Source organism: Myotis brandtii, unplaced genomic scaffold (genome assembly GCF_000412655.1).
Source record: "Myotis brandtii unplaced genomic scaffold, ASM41265v1 scaffold520, whole genome shotgun sequence".
In the NCBI taxonomy this organism is placed as follows: Eukaryota; Metazoa; Chordata; class Mammalia; order Chiroptera; family Vespertilionidae; genus Myotis; species Myotis brandtii.
The window spans coordinates 3,594,403-3,609,244 of NW_005369827.1; the positions used below are offsets into that span (position 1 = coordinate 3,594,403).

The window sequence follows — 14,842 nt, forward strand, 5'->3', positions numbered from 1 at the left end:
CAGCATTTTGAAAAACCCTAACTTAACTCTGGTGCCGTGTCACATATAGAAATGTTTTGATATTTGCAACCATAGTAAAACAAAGACTTATATTTTCATATTTATTTTATATATTTGAATGCCATTTAACAAAGAAAAATCAACCAAAAAATGAGTTCGCATGTCACCTCTGACACGCATGTCATAGGTTCGCCATCACTGCCCTACACCATCAGTACCACTTCCTCTAGGAGCCCCAAGCAATGAAGGATCTTGAAATAAACAGAGATGATTGGGCAGCTGTGAGGAGCACACTGCACTGGACTGACTGCGTATTTCTGAAGAAATAAGTTTTGCTTTCCTTATTTTCTGTCTGCCACAGGTGGTTGGGGGCCACCATGAGCCTGCGACTCCTACATTCTCTGCAACTCTAGACTCTTATACTACATCTGGTGTGAGAAAGGAGTTGCTGTTCTTTATGTGAGAGTGGTCATGTAGCAGGCAATATTTATACCTGTATATTTAACTCTGACATCTCTATGAGACTTTATTACTAATTTCAAATAAAATTATATTTTCTAAAAAAAAATAACTAAAAAAGGCATGATAATGAGATATAAAAGGGCAAGAGCTAGGATGTTCTGTGGCTTCTCTGGCACATTTGCTCTGTTTGGAGTTGTTGTGAAAGCTTCCATTTACTTCACAACCTTGGGCTCCTACCCAGCAGTGATTCAAAGTACAGACTGAAATGTCCCCTGTGAGCTGTACCACTTTTTTGGAGGGCACTAATACAATCATATCAGTAAGCAGTTAGCATGCATGGCACAATGAAAAGAGTGTAGGTTATGGAGTCAGCAAGACCTGAATTCGAGATCTGATCAGGCCTTGTGTTGATTAACTGAACTCCCTGGGCATGTCCTTCATTCTCTTTAAGTTTCAGTTTCTTCATTTAAAAAATGGAGATAATAATGCTTACTTTGCACTGATGATAAAAAGAGCCACTGTCTATAATGCTCTGAATACATTGCTTTTATCACTATTTTCAGGATTGAATTAATTTTTTAGGGGAAAAAAAGATTCTGAATCCACTGAACAATACACTAGTAATACTTATATAGGTCTATTGGAAGGATTGGTAAACTTTGCCAGGTAGTAGAATGATTAATTGAATGTGGAGTTATATTTACAAACTATCAAACTCACCTGTGACATTCTTAGCCAAATGCCACCCAGGAAAAGATTATTTCCTAAGAATATCAGTCTGAAAGGAAATACACTCCTTTGTGGACACAAGAGTCTTTTTAGGCCAAGCAATAATCGAGATAATTGTGATGGAGAATTTCGGGGAAGGAGACCTTTGGAATATATAGATGCGGTGCCGAGCAGGAGAGCTTGAGAGCCTCCCTAGTATATGCCCCAAGGGTGAGGATGGCAGGGGTCTGAACTTGCCCTGGAACTTGCCGATGAGGCAGAGATCCCCTCCTGCCGCTGCTCAGGAGCAGAGAGGGCACCGTCTGATCTCCTTGTCTGCCTGTGGGATATTGTACTTCAGTTCTGCAAGGATGTGGGACCCCGTTGAGATACAGGGGGGTTTTAGCTACTGTTTCTGCTCAGCCTGTACACAAAGACCAGAAGGATCCTTCTAAGGAAACAATTTGAAGCCTGGCCAGATGGAGTTGGGGGTGGAGGCCATGTTGAGTAGCAACCTTTGAGAGAGAGAGACCATCAGGTCTCTGTTCCAGGGCAAAGTTTTTCCCACCTTAAGCACTTGGTGCATCACCTGCACACTAGACACCCGAGTGTCTTGAAGAGAAAGGATTAGCGTGCCTTTAGTTAGGGACATTGCTCGGAGTGCGCAAAACCCTCATTTCATCTGACACGGGGAATCTACTTCCATAATAGTGATGGTGCTGGCATTATTTGCCTGAGGCTGAGCATATGCCAGGCATTTAGTGGTAAGGAGCCAGTCCTTTCCTGGCCTATGCACTCTGTGCTAAACAACTGACTGAAGCACACTGACCACTGAGCTCAGCGCTGGGAAGCAGGCGTGTGATAGCTTCTCTGGCCCATTCATTTTGCTTGGAGTGATTGCGATGCGTTTTCTTTTGTTGATGGAAAATGACTCACATATTGTTTCCTTACTGCTTTCGTTCCTGTGCCCAACTCCCCAGAGGCGTTTCCCATCATAGCTTAGCTAACTCCTAAAGGAAATAGAATGTAGCAGTGGTAAAATATTACCGGATATTACTACGTTTTAGACTTTAATGTTTTATTTTGGTGCTTTTGTTACCTTTGTTCTCACATTAGGGGGTGTCACATCTATATTCCTAGCAGAACTACCCACAAATAAAAGAATATAACCTGCCCGTACAGCTACATATATTCTCTGTAGCCCTGTGTATGTTTTCATAGTGCTTTTTAATATATCAAGCTGATATCTCCGATGGTGATGAAGATGTCATGAATTATGTAAGATAAACTGAAGTGAAGTGAAACGCAGAACCAAAGGCTCCTTTACATCACTATGGGAATGGCCGAGCCTGCCGTAGGAACCTCACCTATAACCTTCAAGGCCACATCAATTGCCACCAAGTTCAGACATCCTTCTCTGCCCTTGCTAAGCAGATCCTTTGTTCCTCCTGCTGAGATTTCCTAGCTCGCTCCTTGTCTGCAGCATTCATTTGGCTCTAATTTTCCATTCTACCCTGTGCATGCCTCTGCCTTGTGTTTACATAAAAGTGTGTTATAACCTCCTTCAGAACTAGGGCCTTTCTTTTCTGAAGTGAGCCTGTGTTTTCTACCCTGCCCTGCAAAAAGGAATCCAAAAAGTATGTACTGTGTGATGATATTTTTCCCTGTCTTGTTGATGAATAGACAGTGAATCCAACGTTCTGTGCCGGGGATATGGTGTGAACAAGGCAGATGGGGACTCTGCCTTTGATTAGAAATAATTACCCCAAGTTTTCCTTCTTCCCGCTCTATGTGTACATGCTGGGGAGCTGAGTGGGAGGATGTAAGAAGAGACTGGAAAGGAAAGTGGATAGTTAGAAGAAACACGGTGAGTTTTAGGAAAGTGTGGAAAGGGCAGACATTGCCCCAATTCTCATTTTCACAGTGCATTTGAGAAGTTGAAAACATGGATTCTGGAGTCAATCCCCTGCTTGTGTTCAAATTCCCACTCCGCTTCCTTTTTGGGTGACCTTGGACTTATTTAATCTCACGAAGGCTAGATTTCTGCTGTGAATAGAGTCAGACGCATCAGATTAGATGATGTTGGGTGCCTCCCTCACAGTATGTGCTCAGTGGCAGTGGTTATTAACTCCTTTATTATTTTAGCTACTGTTATTTTTACATGCACGACTGTAGGAAGACTGTGCCCAGGACGCCTGGAATAGGGCAGAGACAGCCCAGGCTGGGCATGTGCTCAGAGGTGTCCTTTCCCAGATGGTAGAGCAGCTCCAGGCTCCCTGCACACCTCTGAAGGGAGTGCTGGAGCCTTTCACATCTGGGCTTATTCTGACAGCGGTGGGCTCTCTAGCGCTCCCCTCCTGCTGGCCGCCCCCCTCTTGCCCTTAGTAAGCCTTACTAGATGGGAACATGTGAAAGGAAAGATACATTTCTTCTCCTCTTTGGCCTCCTGGTTGTATATTTACTGAGATCTGATGGGAAGAATCATGTTCAGTATTTTGTAGCTTAAACTTTCCTGGCTAGAACTTTATTTTCTCCAATACTAACAAAATGGATTTTCTTTCCCCCCCTACCTTCTCTTGTTAATAGGGTGCTGAGAAAATTTTGTCAATGAATGAATCAGGAGAACTGCAAGACCTCTTAACCAAAATTGAGGTAATTGTGCTTTTAGCAACTTATTTTTAGTAATCCAAATGTTAAACACATTCTGATTGTAACTGAGTTTTCCTACTTGAGTTTTCCCATGTTCTTACACATATGTAACAGGATACATGTGGCAGTTTTAATTTGATGTCACCTGTCATTAAATTTGCTCTAGATAGAGTGGCTTTAGTGTTCGTTTCTAACAACTTCATAGTATTAGGTGAAAATTCTAGCCTGCTTCAGTAGAGCCTAATTCTCTAATAGAGGTGATGTTGATGAGGTGTTTCAAATCAAACACTTGTCTTAAAGCACATTTAACATTTTTTATGTAAATTATTTTATTTTTCTCAAGGATCATTTTTAAATATTACAAAAGTTTATTTCTATAAAGTGCACATTTAAATTTTGTTCCTATACTGATTATTACAGCATCAGAGAAATACTTATTCAAATATGCAATGTATCAAATCAGTATGCAACCAGAAAGTCCCTAATCCTTCTCTGCTAAGCTTATTTTTCTCTATATGTAAGAAGACCATGTATTTTATCATGGAAACGGGGAGACTTTGAGAGTGCAAAGGGATTTATAATTTTTCTGGGATAGCAAACATGAGCCTAGATGTTTCCAGGTGAACTAGGTGGTCTGCTTACCTGGAATCTAGTGTGTATGCCCCTACCAGCTCGTCCAGCTCTAGTCTCCTTTGCTGACCTTGTTTTTCATTGTCTACCATTCCTTCCACTTCAGTTAAAACAAAGAACTCTTTGTGCGTTATTACTGCCGTTCCTTTGTGCAAGCTGTTCTGTCTGCCTGGAATGCTCTTGTTCCAATGCCTCCTTTCCCTCCACGGTCCCCGAGGCCCATCTGCAACATCACTTCTTCCACAAATCATTCCCGATCTCTCCCACCTCTGAATTCCTCTGACCCTCTTTTTGTTGGGTGCTTTTCAAAGTATTTTGATTTTTGTATGACTTTTCTTTGGGTATTTGATTCATGTCCCAAATGAACTCTGTGCCCCTTGGTTTTATTCATATCATGTTTCATATTGTGACCTTCTCAGAAGGACAAACAATGAGGGTATGCATTTGGTAGTTTAAAACTCCTTTTGAAAACCTCTATGGGAAGAGCTAATTTCTTTCCCTTTGTACCTATATCCTACTCCACCTGCATGGAACCATTAATTTGGGTGAATATGTATTTTCTTTATTTATGTGAATTAAGTTAGTTAATATGTATTATTTTCTGTGCACTTTTTAAACTTATGTAAATTTAATGAAATATATGTTATGAAATATATGTAATTTTGTTCCATATTATTTTCTCTAGGCACTATGTTTTTCGGTACCAACCTTATTGCTGTGTGAACATTTAACCTGTTCTAAGTGCTGTGTAGTTCTGCAGGACAGCAGTGCTCCATAGAACTTTCGTTGGTGATGGAAATGTTTATATCTGTGCCATCTGAAATAGTGGCCATTGCTGCATGTGGTTATCTAACACTCAAAGTGTGACTAGTGCACCTGAGGACTTAAACTTTTAATTTTATTGAATTCTTCTTGATTTAAACTTAAGTTTAAATGCCACATGTGGCTCATAGCTCCTGTTTTGGATTGTGTAACTCTATGAAGCCCACCTACTATTTTCTTATCTACCCTCTTGTCCACTGATGGGCACCCCGATGTCCCCCAACTCCTTCCATCAAACAAACAGTGCTGCAAGAAACAGTCCTGCACATGTTCCCTATGGGTTTCCCTGGAGTAGAAATTGCTGCTTCCGAGCTGATGCATAGACTTAGTTTTCCAGGAAGTGCCAGATGGCTTTCCGGAATGGTTGCACCGTTCAACACCTCCTCCTGTAGAGAAAGAGGTTTTGTATGTTCCCGCACTCCTGACAATTAATTTACACTGTTCTCTAATTTACAGTTGTCTAATTTGTGCCACAGTAATAGGCAAATTGCTTTATTGAGCTATATTTATTTATTTATTTTTAATTTATGTTTTTTCTGATTACCACTGAGTTTGGACATTTCATTGTATACTTGTTAGATTTTTATTTTTATTTTTTAACATTTCTTCTTCTGTAAATTGTGCATTCTTATACCTTGACTATTAAACGTCTTGGACTTGCTTTTTGGGGTTGATTTTTAGAAGGTCCTTCTATATTCTAGATGTTAAATTTTTGTTGATTTTAGTCATTGCAATGTTACCTTCTCTTTGTTCAGCTTCTTTTGTGGTATTGTTCACGCAACAGAAATTCTCTAATATAATCAAAACCATCATTTTTCCTTATATTTTGTACTTTTGAATTTTTACTTATGAAACACCCTTCCACCTTAAGGTCAGAAAAATATTGTCTCATGTTTTCTTATATTAACTATTATTTTTCACATATAGGTCTTTAATTCATATAAAACCCAATTCCATTTTCTTACATATGATGATCCAGCTTTCGAATTCATCTACTAAATTATTGCTCTGTTGTGTTGATTTTATATTATAATAAACCCCCATTTATACTTGGGTCTTGTCTGAGCTCTATAGAAAGTTCCACTGATATGTTGTTTCTTATACCAAATCATACTGTCTTTCTTTTTGTGGTTTAATAACAACTTTCAGGTTCTTAAAAGGTGAATCTCCCTCACTACTCATCTTAAAGATTGATGATTGACTTAGCTATTCATGGGCTTTCATTTCTTTGAGTCTGTAATTCTTTAAATTTACAACTTTATTAATAGTACCAATCTATATTAACGTAACTTATCTCTCTCAGCTCAAAGTATTTTGGGAAGAAGATTTTGTTATCTTCATTAAGTGTGTCTCCATTCTACTGATGACATAAGCAAGGCACAGATATTTAAGACTGTTTTTGATGTTAAAAAGAATGGGATGGCCCTAACTGGTTTGGCTCAGTGGATAGAGCATCGGCCTGCGGACTGAAGGGTCCCAGGTTCGATTCTGGTCAAGGGCATGTACCTTGGTTTCGGGCACATCTCCAGTGGGGGTTGTGCAGGAGGCAGCTGATCAATGTTTCTAACTTTCTATCCCTCTCCTTTCCTCTCTGTAAAAATCAATAAAATATATTAAAAAAAAAAAGAATGGGATGGTACTGGCTTCTAATGTTATAGGAGTGTTAAGGTGCTATAGCTCTGTTGGACTGCTTTGCCCATATAACCAAACTGGTAGAGAATTTGAAGCCATTCGAGAAAGCCCTGGGCTCTGTCTGTGAAAGGGGCTGAGGTTTAAGACAAACTAACCCAAATAAGAGACTGGCTCTGGAGAATCAGTTGGAGGAGCCAAACAAAGTGAATAAGAGTTGCAAGATTCAGATCCAAACCCATTGCATTCTTCTGGTTGGCTTTTGGCAATGGAGCAGGAGTTAAACATTCATGAGCTAGGCAGCATTGGAGTCTTTACTCTGTAGCAAGTAATATTCTTGGTATTTTGTGTATTAAGTCTCTGGAACCTCACAACAACTCTGCAAGGTGGGTTCTAATATTATCCCTATTTTGCCAGCAAAGTAGCGGAGTCACCGAAGGTTGAATCACTTGCACAAGACCTTAGACAGGGTTCAATTTATGATTCCACTCAGTCTGACTCCAAAGCCCATGATATTAACCATGAATCTATGCTCTCATCACTCTTGAATTAAGTGTCATGTAGGTTTCTGGGAAACATGACCATAGTGGCAGGACCCAAGGCCCAGGTGCGAAGTTTACTGGGAGGTAGATACGGTATTAAGTCCTGGGAACAGATGGTTTTAACACTGGGTTCTGAGACTTGTGGTGCATCATGGAAGATATGCAAATTGGTGGTAACTTTAGAGAGAAATCAGACAGATTCTGTTCAGTTTTAATTTGCTGATGACTGTCCTGGTCCTGGTAATTCAGGCCCCAGTAATCCCAGGTGATGATGAGGAAGGATGCTAACAGTTGCAGCTGGGCCATCAGAAATAGTGTCAGCAAATAATTTCAAGTTTTCTGGTCCCCAAATCTTAGTATCCATCTCTCCTGAGTGAAAATTGCTCTGGAAAGATGAGTGGGTCTGATTCATTAATGAAAATTGTCAGTGGCCTCTAACATGAAGAGCTGGCCAAAGGCAACAGAAGCAAGTGAAATATGGTGACAGGTGGTATGAGACTTGGGTTCAATCAGGCTAGCTGTACCAGTGCAAGCTCTGCTCCTGAGAAAAGAGGTCCTCCCCACAGAATAGGAGCCCCATGTGGACACAGATTCTTGTCTACTTTGTTCTGTTCTTCTGTTCTTCACCGCTAGTGCCTAAAACAGGGATTGCAAATAATGGACACCCAGTGAATATTTTTTAGTTGAATCCTTTTTTATCTAAGGTATTCTTTATTTTTTTATTTTTGAGAAGGCAAAGCAGTTCATTGATGAAAGAGATGAGAAAAATCGTTATTTTAATGTAGGAGAATGCTTGGGCAAAAAAGATGAATAAAAACACAATTTTTAGGTAAAATTGATTTATTGCTATATTTATGTATTTATTTATATCAATAAACAGGCTACAGATTAGAAGCAAAGAGGTAAGACTTTCCTTGATCCTGCTGGTGTCCACACAGAGAACGCAAGGGAGCCTGAGGTGTCTCAGCAAACACTTTGTACTGGCAGATACTGGGTTAAAGTTCTCAGTTGGTAGAGAAGATCTAAGTAAGTTTTGCCTTGCTATTTTTTTTGAAGACGTGAGCAAACATTTTGTTGTCATTTCTAGTAAGATTGCCAACATAGTGTCCCTTTTCTGCCTGATTCTTCCCTGAAGGCTGGGGACTACTAATTTGCTGTTCACATAGAACAGAGGTAAGATGCCCAGCAACACACTGAGGATGCTGGAAAGGCCCAGGCTGTCTGTACAAGACATCCGAGCTGTCAAAGCTTGTCCTCACCCTCCCAGGAGAAGCACCGTTCTATATGATGGCCCCTCCCCGTGGGGAGATGGCCACAGCCTGTTCAGAGACTATAGTCTCAGAGCACCACCTACTCACTGGGGAAATCAGGCCATGTGTTCAGTCTGCTGCTCTCTGAAATCCGAACATCTTTTTAAGTAGGTTTATAGCAGTATATCCCATTGGGTTCAAGAATCAGACTCATACATTCAGGCTTATCCATTGAGTATCATAAGCTACAAATTTCCTGTGTCTGCATTTTGTTCAGTGGCTTCTTTCGAAACTCTGCTAATTGATGATGCTACCATCTCTATTCTGCTAACTATTCATTAGCAGCGTGGTCAGACAGAGAGGTGTTTATTAGCTACTTAATAAGCATTTGCTGAGTTGAAATGTTGAATATAGTTTAAAGCAAAATACAAGGACGAAGCTGAATCATGCAGAGATGATTACACTCCAAGTGTGCACTCTTTGACAATTTGTTGCATGGATTAAGTCTGCTTCATAGACAATCTGAATGATGAGGTTTGTTGTCACAGAGACTCAGATAAGTTGCTTCCTCTTCGGTTGAATGCTTAAGGGACTTTCAAGCTCTTCTGGAATAGGATTAGATGATCTGAAGTTAAGAATAAGAAGTGTACTTATTTCCTGATATTGAAGATTACTGATCTTAGCACCTTATTTCTATAGTAGATAGCAGCAAAGCCTTTTTATTTTTGAAATTTCAGTTTTGCTACCAAAAAATCCATTTGATTATCATTTATGAACTCCACACTTGTATCTTTGTCTCTTGGACCTTTATGAGAGATTTGGGAGTTCCTGTTGCTTCAACTCAGATGACTGCAGTATGGAGTGGACCTCTTCAAAGATCTAAGGTTGAGGCTGAGAGCTATCTTTTATAGAACAGGGAAGTGTCTGTTTCACGACTGTATCCCTAATGCATTGCACAGTGCCTGGCAGTAGACCAGCGGTTCTCAACCTGTGGGTTTCGACCCCTTTGGCCTAAGACCATCCTGCATATCAGATATTTACATTACGATTCATAACAATAGCAACATTACAGTTATGAAGTAGCAACAAAAATAATTTTATGGTTGGGTCACAACATGAGGAACTGTATTTAAAGGGCCAGAAGGTTGAGAACCACTACAGTAGACACTCAACATATTTGTGGGATGAATGACTAAGTATTTTTTAAAAGTCCTTAAGAAGAATATGTGAACAGAAAGAGATGAAAAAAAAATACTTTTTTACTTTTTAAAAAATTGAATTGTACTCCAAAGGGGCATGCTTCTACCCGAACCACTATTCAGAAGAGTGACATTCTGTAGATTCTGTGCTCTGAGTGCTATTCTCAACTAAGTCTGCATGGATTCTCACTCTGCTGGGCACCAGGACACTGAAAAGTTACCCTAGATTCTTTAGTTGCTTGAAGGTCAAAGTCCTGAAGTAGACCTCTTCATTGAAATGGAAGTCTTTATTGTTGCTAATAATGACTAATGTTAACTTCAGTTATTTCTCCTTCCTCCAAGCTGGAATATTGTCTAAGTTTTGGGAAATTTCTTAGCTCATTTTACATTTTCCCCTGAGGGCAAAACTGTGGAGGTGCTGGATTTAGGACACAGGAGCATCCTATATATTAAAAGCCTAATATGCTAAGTGTCTGGTCGTCCAGTCATCCATTCAACCAATCAAAGTGTAATATGCTAATGATATGCTAAGGCCACTCAACCGCTCACTATGACGTGCACTGACCACCAGGGGGCAGATGCTCCGACCGGTAGGTGAGCTTGCTGCTGGGGTCTGGCGGATCCGGACTGAGCGGGAAACGCCCTGGAGCCCTCCTGCGGTCCCTTCCCAGCTGGCCAACCTCCCGAGTTCCTCCCCAGCCCCAATCTTGCACCGGTGGGGTCCCTGGGTCTGGCCTGCACCTTCTCGCAATCCAGGACACCTTGGGGGATGTCAGAGAGCCGGTTTCTACCTGATCCCGAAGGCCAGACCGAGGGACCCCACTGGTACACTGGGTCTTTAGTCTAATATAAGCCAGCTTATTTTCTTTATAAGAAACTCTTTGATGCCGAAACCGGTTTGGCTCAGTGGATAGAGTGTCGGCCTGCGGACTGAGGGGTCCCAGGTTCGATTCTGGTCAGGGGCATGTACTTGGGTTGTGGGCACATCCCCAATAGGAGATGTGCAGGGGGCGGCTGATCGATGTTTCTCTCTCATCGATGTTTCTGACTCTCTGTCTCTCTCCCTTCCTCTCTGTAAAAAATCAATAAAATATATTAAAAAAAAAAAAAAGAAACTCTTTGAGATGGAGCCAAAGTTCCAGTGCAACAAAAATGCTCTTTGAAGGAGATGGCTGGGCAAGACTGGATTGTTTATCTTTACTAGAAGACCAAATGGAGGAGAATATACAGGAATGGGATTCCTGGAGGCTAATGGAATACTGGGGAAGCTTAGTGAATAGTCTCAAGACCCACCTCCATCCCTCACCCTATTCTGCTTTAGTCATAGCATTTATCCTCTTAACTGTTTTACATTTGGGAATCATATGTAATATAGTATTTGGGAAAAATGGATGTAAATAAGGTTGAAACTACTGTTAAATAGAAAGAACAATGGCTTTTGCTCTTGAAGAGAGTGCTTCAGTTTCTAGTTCTCTGATCCCCTGTACCCTGAACATTTTTTTTCTCATTCAGAGACTTTATTTCCTCATTTATAAAATGAGGTTGGTGTGAGCACTGGGTATAAACTCTGCAGGCTATATAAGCCATCCTTTCCAAGTTTATGGCTGACACAACTAATTTTTCTTAGGAATGGAAGTGGCCTTATAATTTTTCCAACACTGTGCTCCGAGACATCAGAATTCACACATGTATAGAAATACATTTATTTTCCCTTAAGACCTGAAACCAAAAGACTAAGTATAGAAGTGTGTAAATAAAGTGACTTTAAAAACGATAGACAATGGTTGTATCATGTGACTACAAACAATTTAGATCAGTAGTTCTCAACCTTCCTAATGCCTTGACCCTTTAATACAGTTCCTCATGTTGTGGTGACCCCCAATTTCATTGTTACAAATTGAACATAATTAAAGCATAGTGATTAATCACAAAAACAATATGTAATCATATATGTGTTTTCCGATGGTCTTAGGCGACCCCTGTGAAAAGGTCGTTCGACCCCCAAAGAGGTCGCAACCCACAGGTTGAGAACCACTGATTTAGATCAAGGCAGCAGTTAATACAAATCCTTCAAATAAGGATTTATTAATTAAATAACAATGACTAACTTTATTGAGTGGTTACTATGTGCCAGGCAATATTCTATTTATTTTTCATGAATTAACTCATTGAATCCTCTCAACAACCCTTTGAGTAAAAGGCAGATCTTAGAATAGCACAGCATGGATTCTGATAACATTATTTTAGGGTGGCCTTTGTCCATCTGTGATTCCCTTTAAAATGACAATTTAGCTTTTAATATTTATAAAATATTTATTTTAGGAAATTTATTTGACCTGACTTGTGGAAGAGCTTTGAATCTCTACAAACTTGACAAAGTTCCTTGTTTGTGTCATTCGGGTTGACAGCCATTACTTTCCATCAAAGTAATTCTGTGCCACTAAAAATGAGCTATTACATGGATTTTCCATCTTGATATAATAGCTAAGTCAAACAGTAATTGCACATGAATCTTGCAGAAAATGCATATCTGAAAAGTGGTCTGGGAATACATACATTTTAAGGCAACAATATTCTTAATGGTTGTTTCCCAAAGTACCTTCCACAAGGCATTACATATGAGCAAATTACAGTTGTTTCTTGGGAAAAGGGTTCATATAGTAGTTTGTGCTGGGGAAATGGTGGGTTAAACACACTTAGTCAGGTGTGTTTTTTCAGTTAGATTTTTTGGAGACTTATATGTGCAATTGTGATGCTCTAGAGAAAAGCTGTATGTATGTGTAAGTATGTCCAGTATGTTTGTCTGAGAGTGTGTGTGTATGTGTGTGTGACTATCCACATTTCTCAGCACTAGCCATTATTCTTGTTTCAAAGCTTCACTTTCAAACATTGCTGCAGATTCCTATTTTGCAAGTCAGAAGCTTGGTTTTCACTCACTTTTTTCTTTGTCTTCATTTTATAATGGCTCCTAACCTGTCCCCAGCTGATGGAGGCCACCAGTGAACTCCAGCAAAGGTTACACATGCAAAACAGCAAATAGAAATGAGTATGGATCATTTTCAAAATGTTATCCTCCACTCACTGGCTAGTTATCTTCATCCTACTGCCAGGGTTCTTTATCTTTCCTTGAGGTAGAAAGGCTGATAGCAACCATGAGAAATTATACAGACTTGGATAAACATCCTAATATTTTTATGACTGTTTCTTCAAATATAAAATGAGGAAAAAGTTGCTTGAATTATCTGCTTTACGGAGATGTCTATAGTATATGTGTGAAGGGAGAGGCCAGGGAAGTTTTCTATATAATAATGCATTGAAAGTGCTTTTTAAAAAAACAAACATATTCAAATGGGAAATATAACCTGGGGCCTCCAGGTGGTAGTGGCTCCTCTGCACTTCAGCTTTTAGTTTTCGGAGTTTCCAGACTCAACTGTTATTGATAGTAGTCTAAAAACACAACCACAAAACTGTTCAGAGACACTAGAGAGAAAATTGCCGTATTTCCCTTTAATTCAAATCACCATCTTCTGCATTGTTTGGTTTGTAAATATGTGGTTTTATATGATGGGTTTCTCTAAGTGTACGCCCTTTGACCAAAAATGCACCAAGTTTTATAAATTAAGCTCCTGCTATTGATGGCCATCAATGGGGCAGCGAAGGAAACTTCATCTAGCTTTCCCAATGCATAGCTATATTATGCCAACAGTATTTTTATGAGCATCAACAGTACAGAGGGACAGGGAGGCTGACTGAGTTGTCCATGCTAACACATTCTCTGTTCTCTGTTGTCCTCCTGCCGCCCTATACAGAGAGTGCAGCATCCACACGAGTGCCCTTCCTGTGGAGGCTTTGGCTTTCATCCGTGCTCCGTGTGCCATGGGAGCAAGATGTCAGTGTTTCGAAACTGCTTCACAGACTCTTTCAAAGCCCTGAAGTGCACGGCGTGCAACGAGAACGGCCTTCAGCGCTGCAAGAGCTGTGCTGCTTAGGCAGCGCTTCCACCAGCGAGAGCCGCGTTTTATCCACCGAGGCAATCATTTGCTTTCTACTTTTTTTTTAATGGTCATGTTTATGGATTAATCAATAAACTTTGTTTATTATAAGTGCCTTTGTTTTGAATTTTTACTGTGACCATTTGATTTGATATCAAATGAGTGTTGATTTAACAACATGCCAAGCCCTGTGCTAGTAGATCCCGGTTTCTATTTGGAAATACCCAGCACCATTCCAACATGTCCATAGTTTGACTCCTTAAATGGGTTTGGTTTTCTGAAGAAAAGACACAATGTATCTATCTGATGATGCCTATTGCAATGTCACCCTATGGATGAATTAATTCAACTTTCTAGGTGTATAGAACATATTTCTATGGGAGAAGAGAGCTCTGGCATAATGGGAAAGAATATGGTCATATTTATTCTTAGACAGCAACATTTTTACTACATCTTGGAACAGATGATTTTAATGATAAATCAATGTTATCAGATGGATTTCATGGTGAGGATAAAAAATAAGCTGCCAGAAGACTTATCCAGACTTATTTTTTTTCAAGCATCTGCTTTGTGTGTCATGGAAAGCAAACAAAGGCTGCCATTATAGTCCTCTTGAGCTGGACGCAGAGAACTATATAGTTTGAACACATCGTAGGCAATGATAGAAAAGGGGACAGAAGAAATTTTGCTGCAATTATTGGCTGATGCCTAACTGTGCACACATCTGTACTCTGATGAAATCCTTTATCAATGATTTTAATAAATCACCTTCACAATATTTGTAATGTCATCAAAATATTTTATACCTTGGTTTTAGACCAAGTTATGTTTACCAAATACTTCCTAATCATCTAGGCACAGTATTCGGTATAATTTCTGCTTTCATGGCACTTACTCTGTAAGAAGGAAAGAAGTATTAACTAACTATAAGCACAATAAGTCTTATAAATACTAAATGA

The 14,842-nt window shown here is 39.8% G+C and overlaps 1 protein-coding gene across 1 annotated transcript in view; it reads left to right on the forward strand.

The window, feature by feature from the left end:
• GRXCR1 (glutaredoxin, cysteine rich 1) overlaps positions 1 to 13,994 on the forward strand; it is a 103,512-nt gene extending 89,518 nt beyond the window's left edge. The window contains exons 3-4 of the mRNA XM_005877489.2: positions 3,757 to 3,822; positions 13,701 to 13,994. Coding sequence (XP_005877551.1) covers positions 3,757 to 3,822; positions 13,701 to 13,880 — 246 coding nt within the window. The 3' untranslated portion in view covers positions 13,881 to 13,994. The remainder of the gene's footprint in view (positions 1 to 3,756; positions 3,823 to 13,700) is intronic.
• Positions 13,995 to 14,842: the final 848 nt, after the last annotated feature.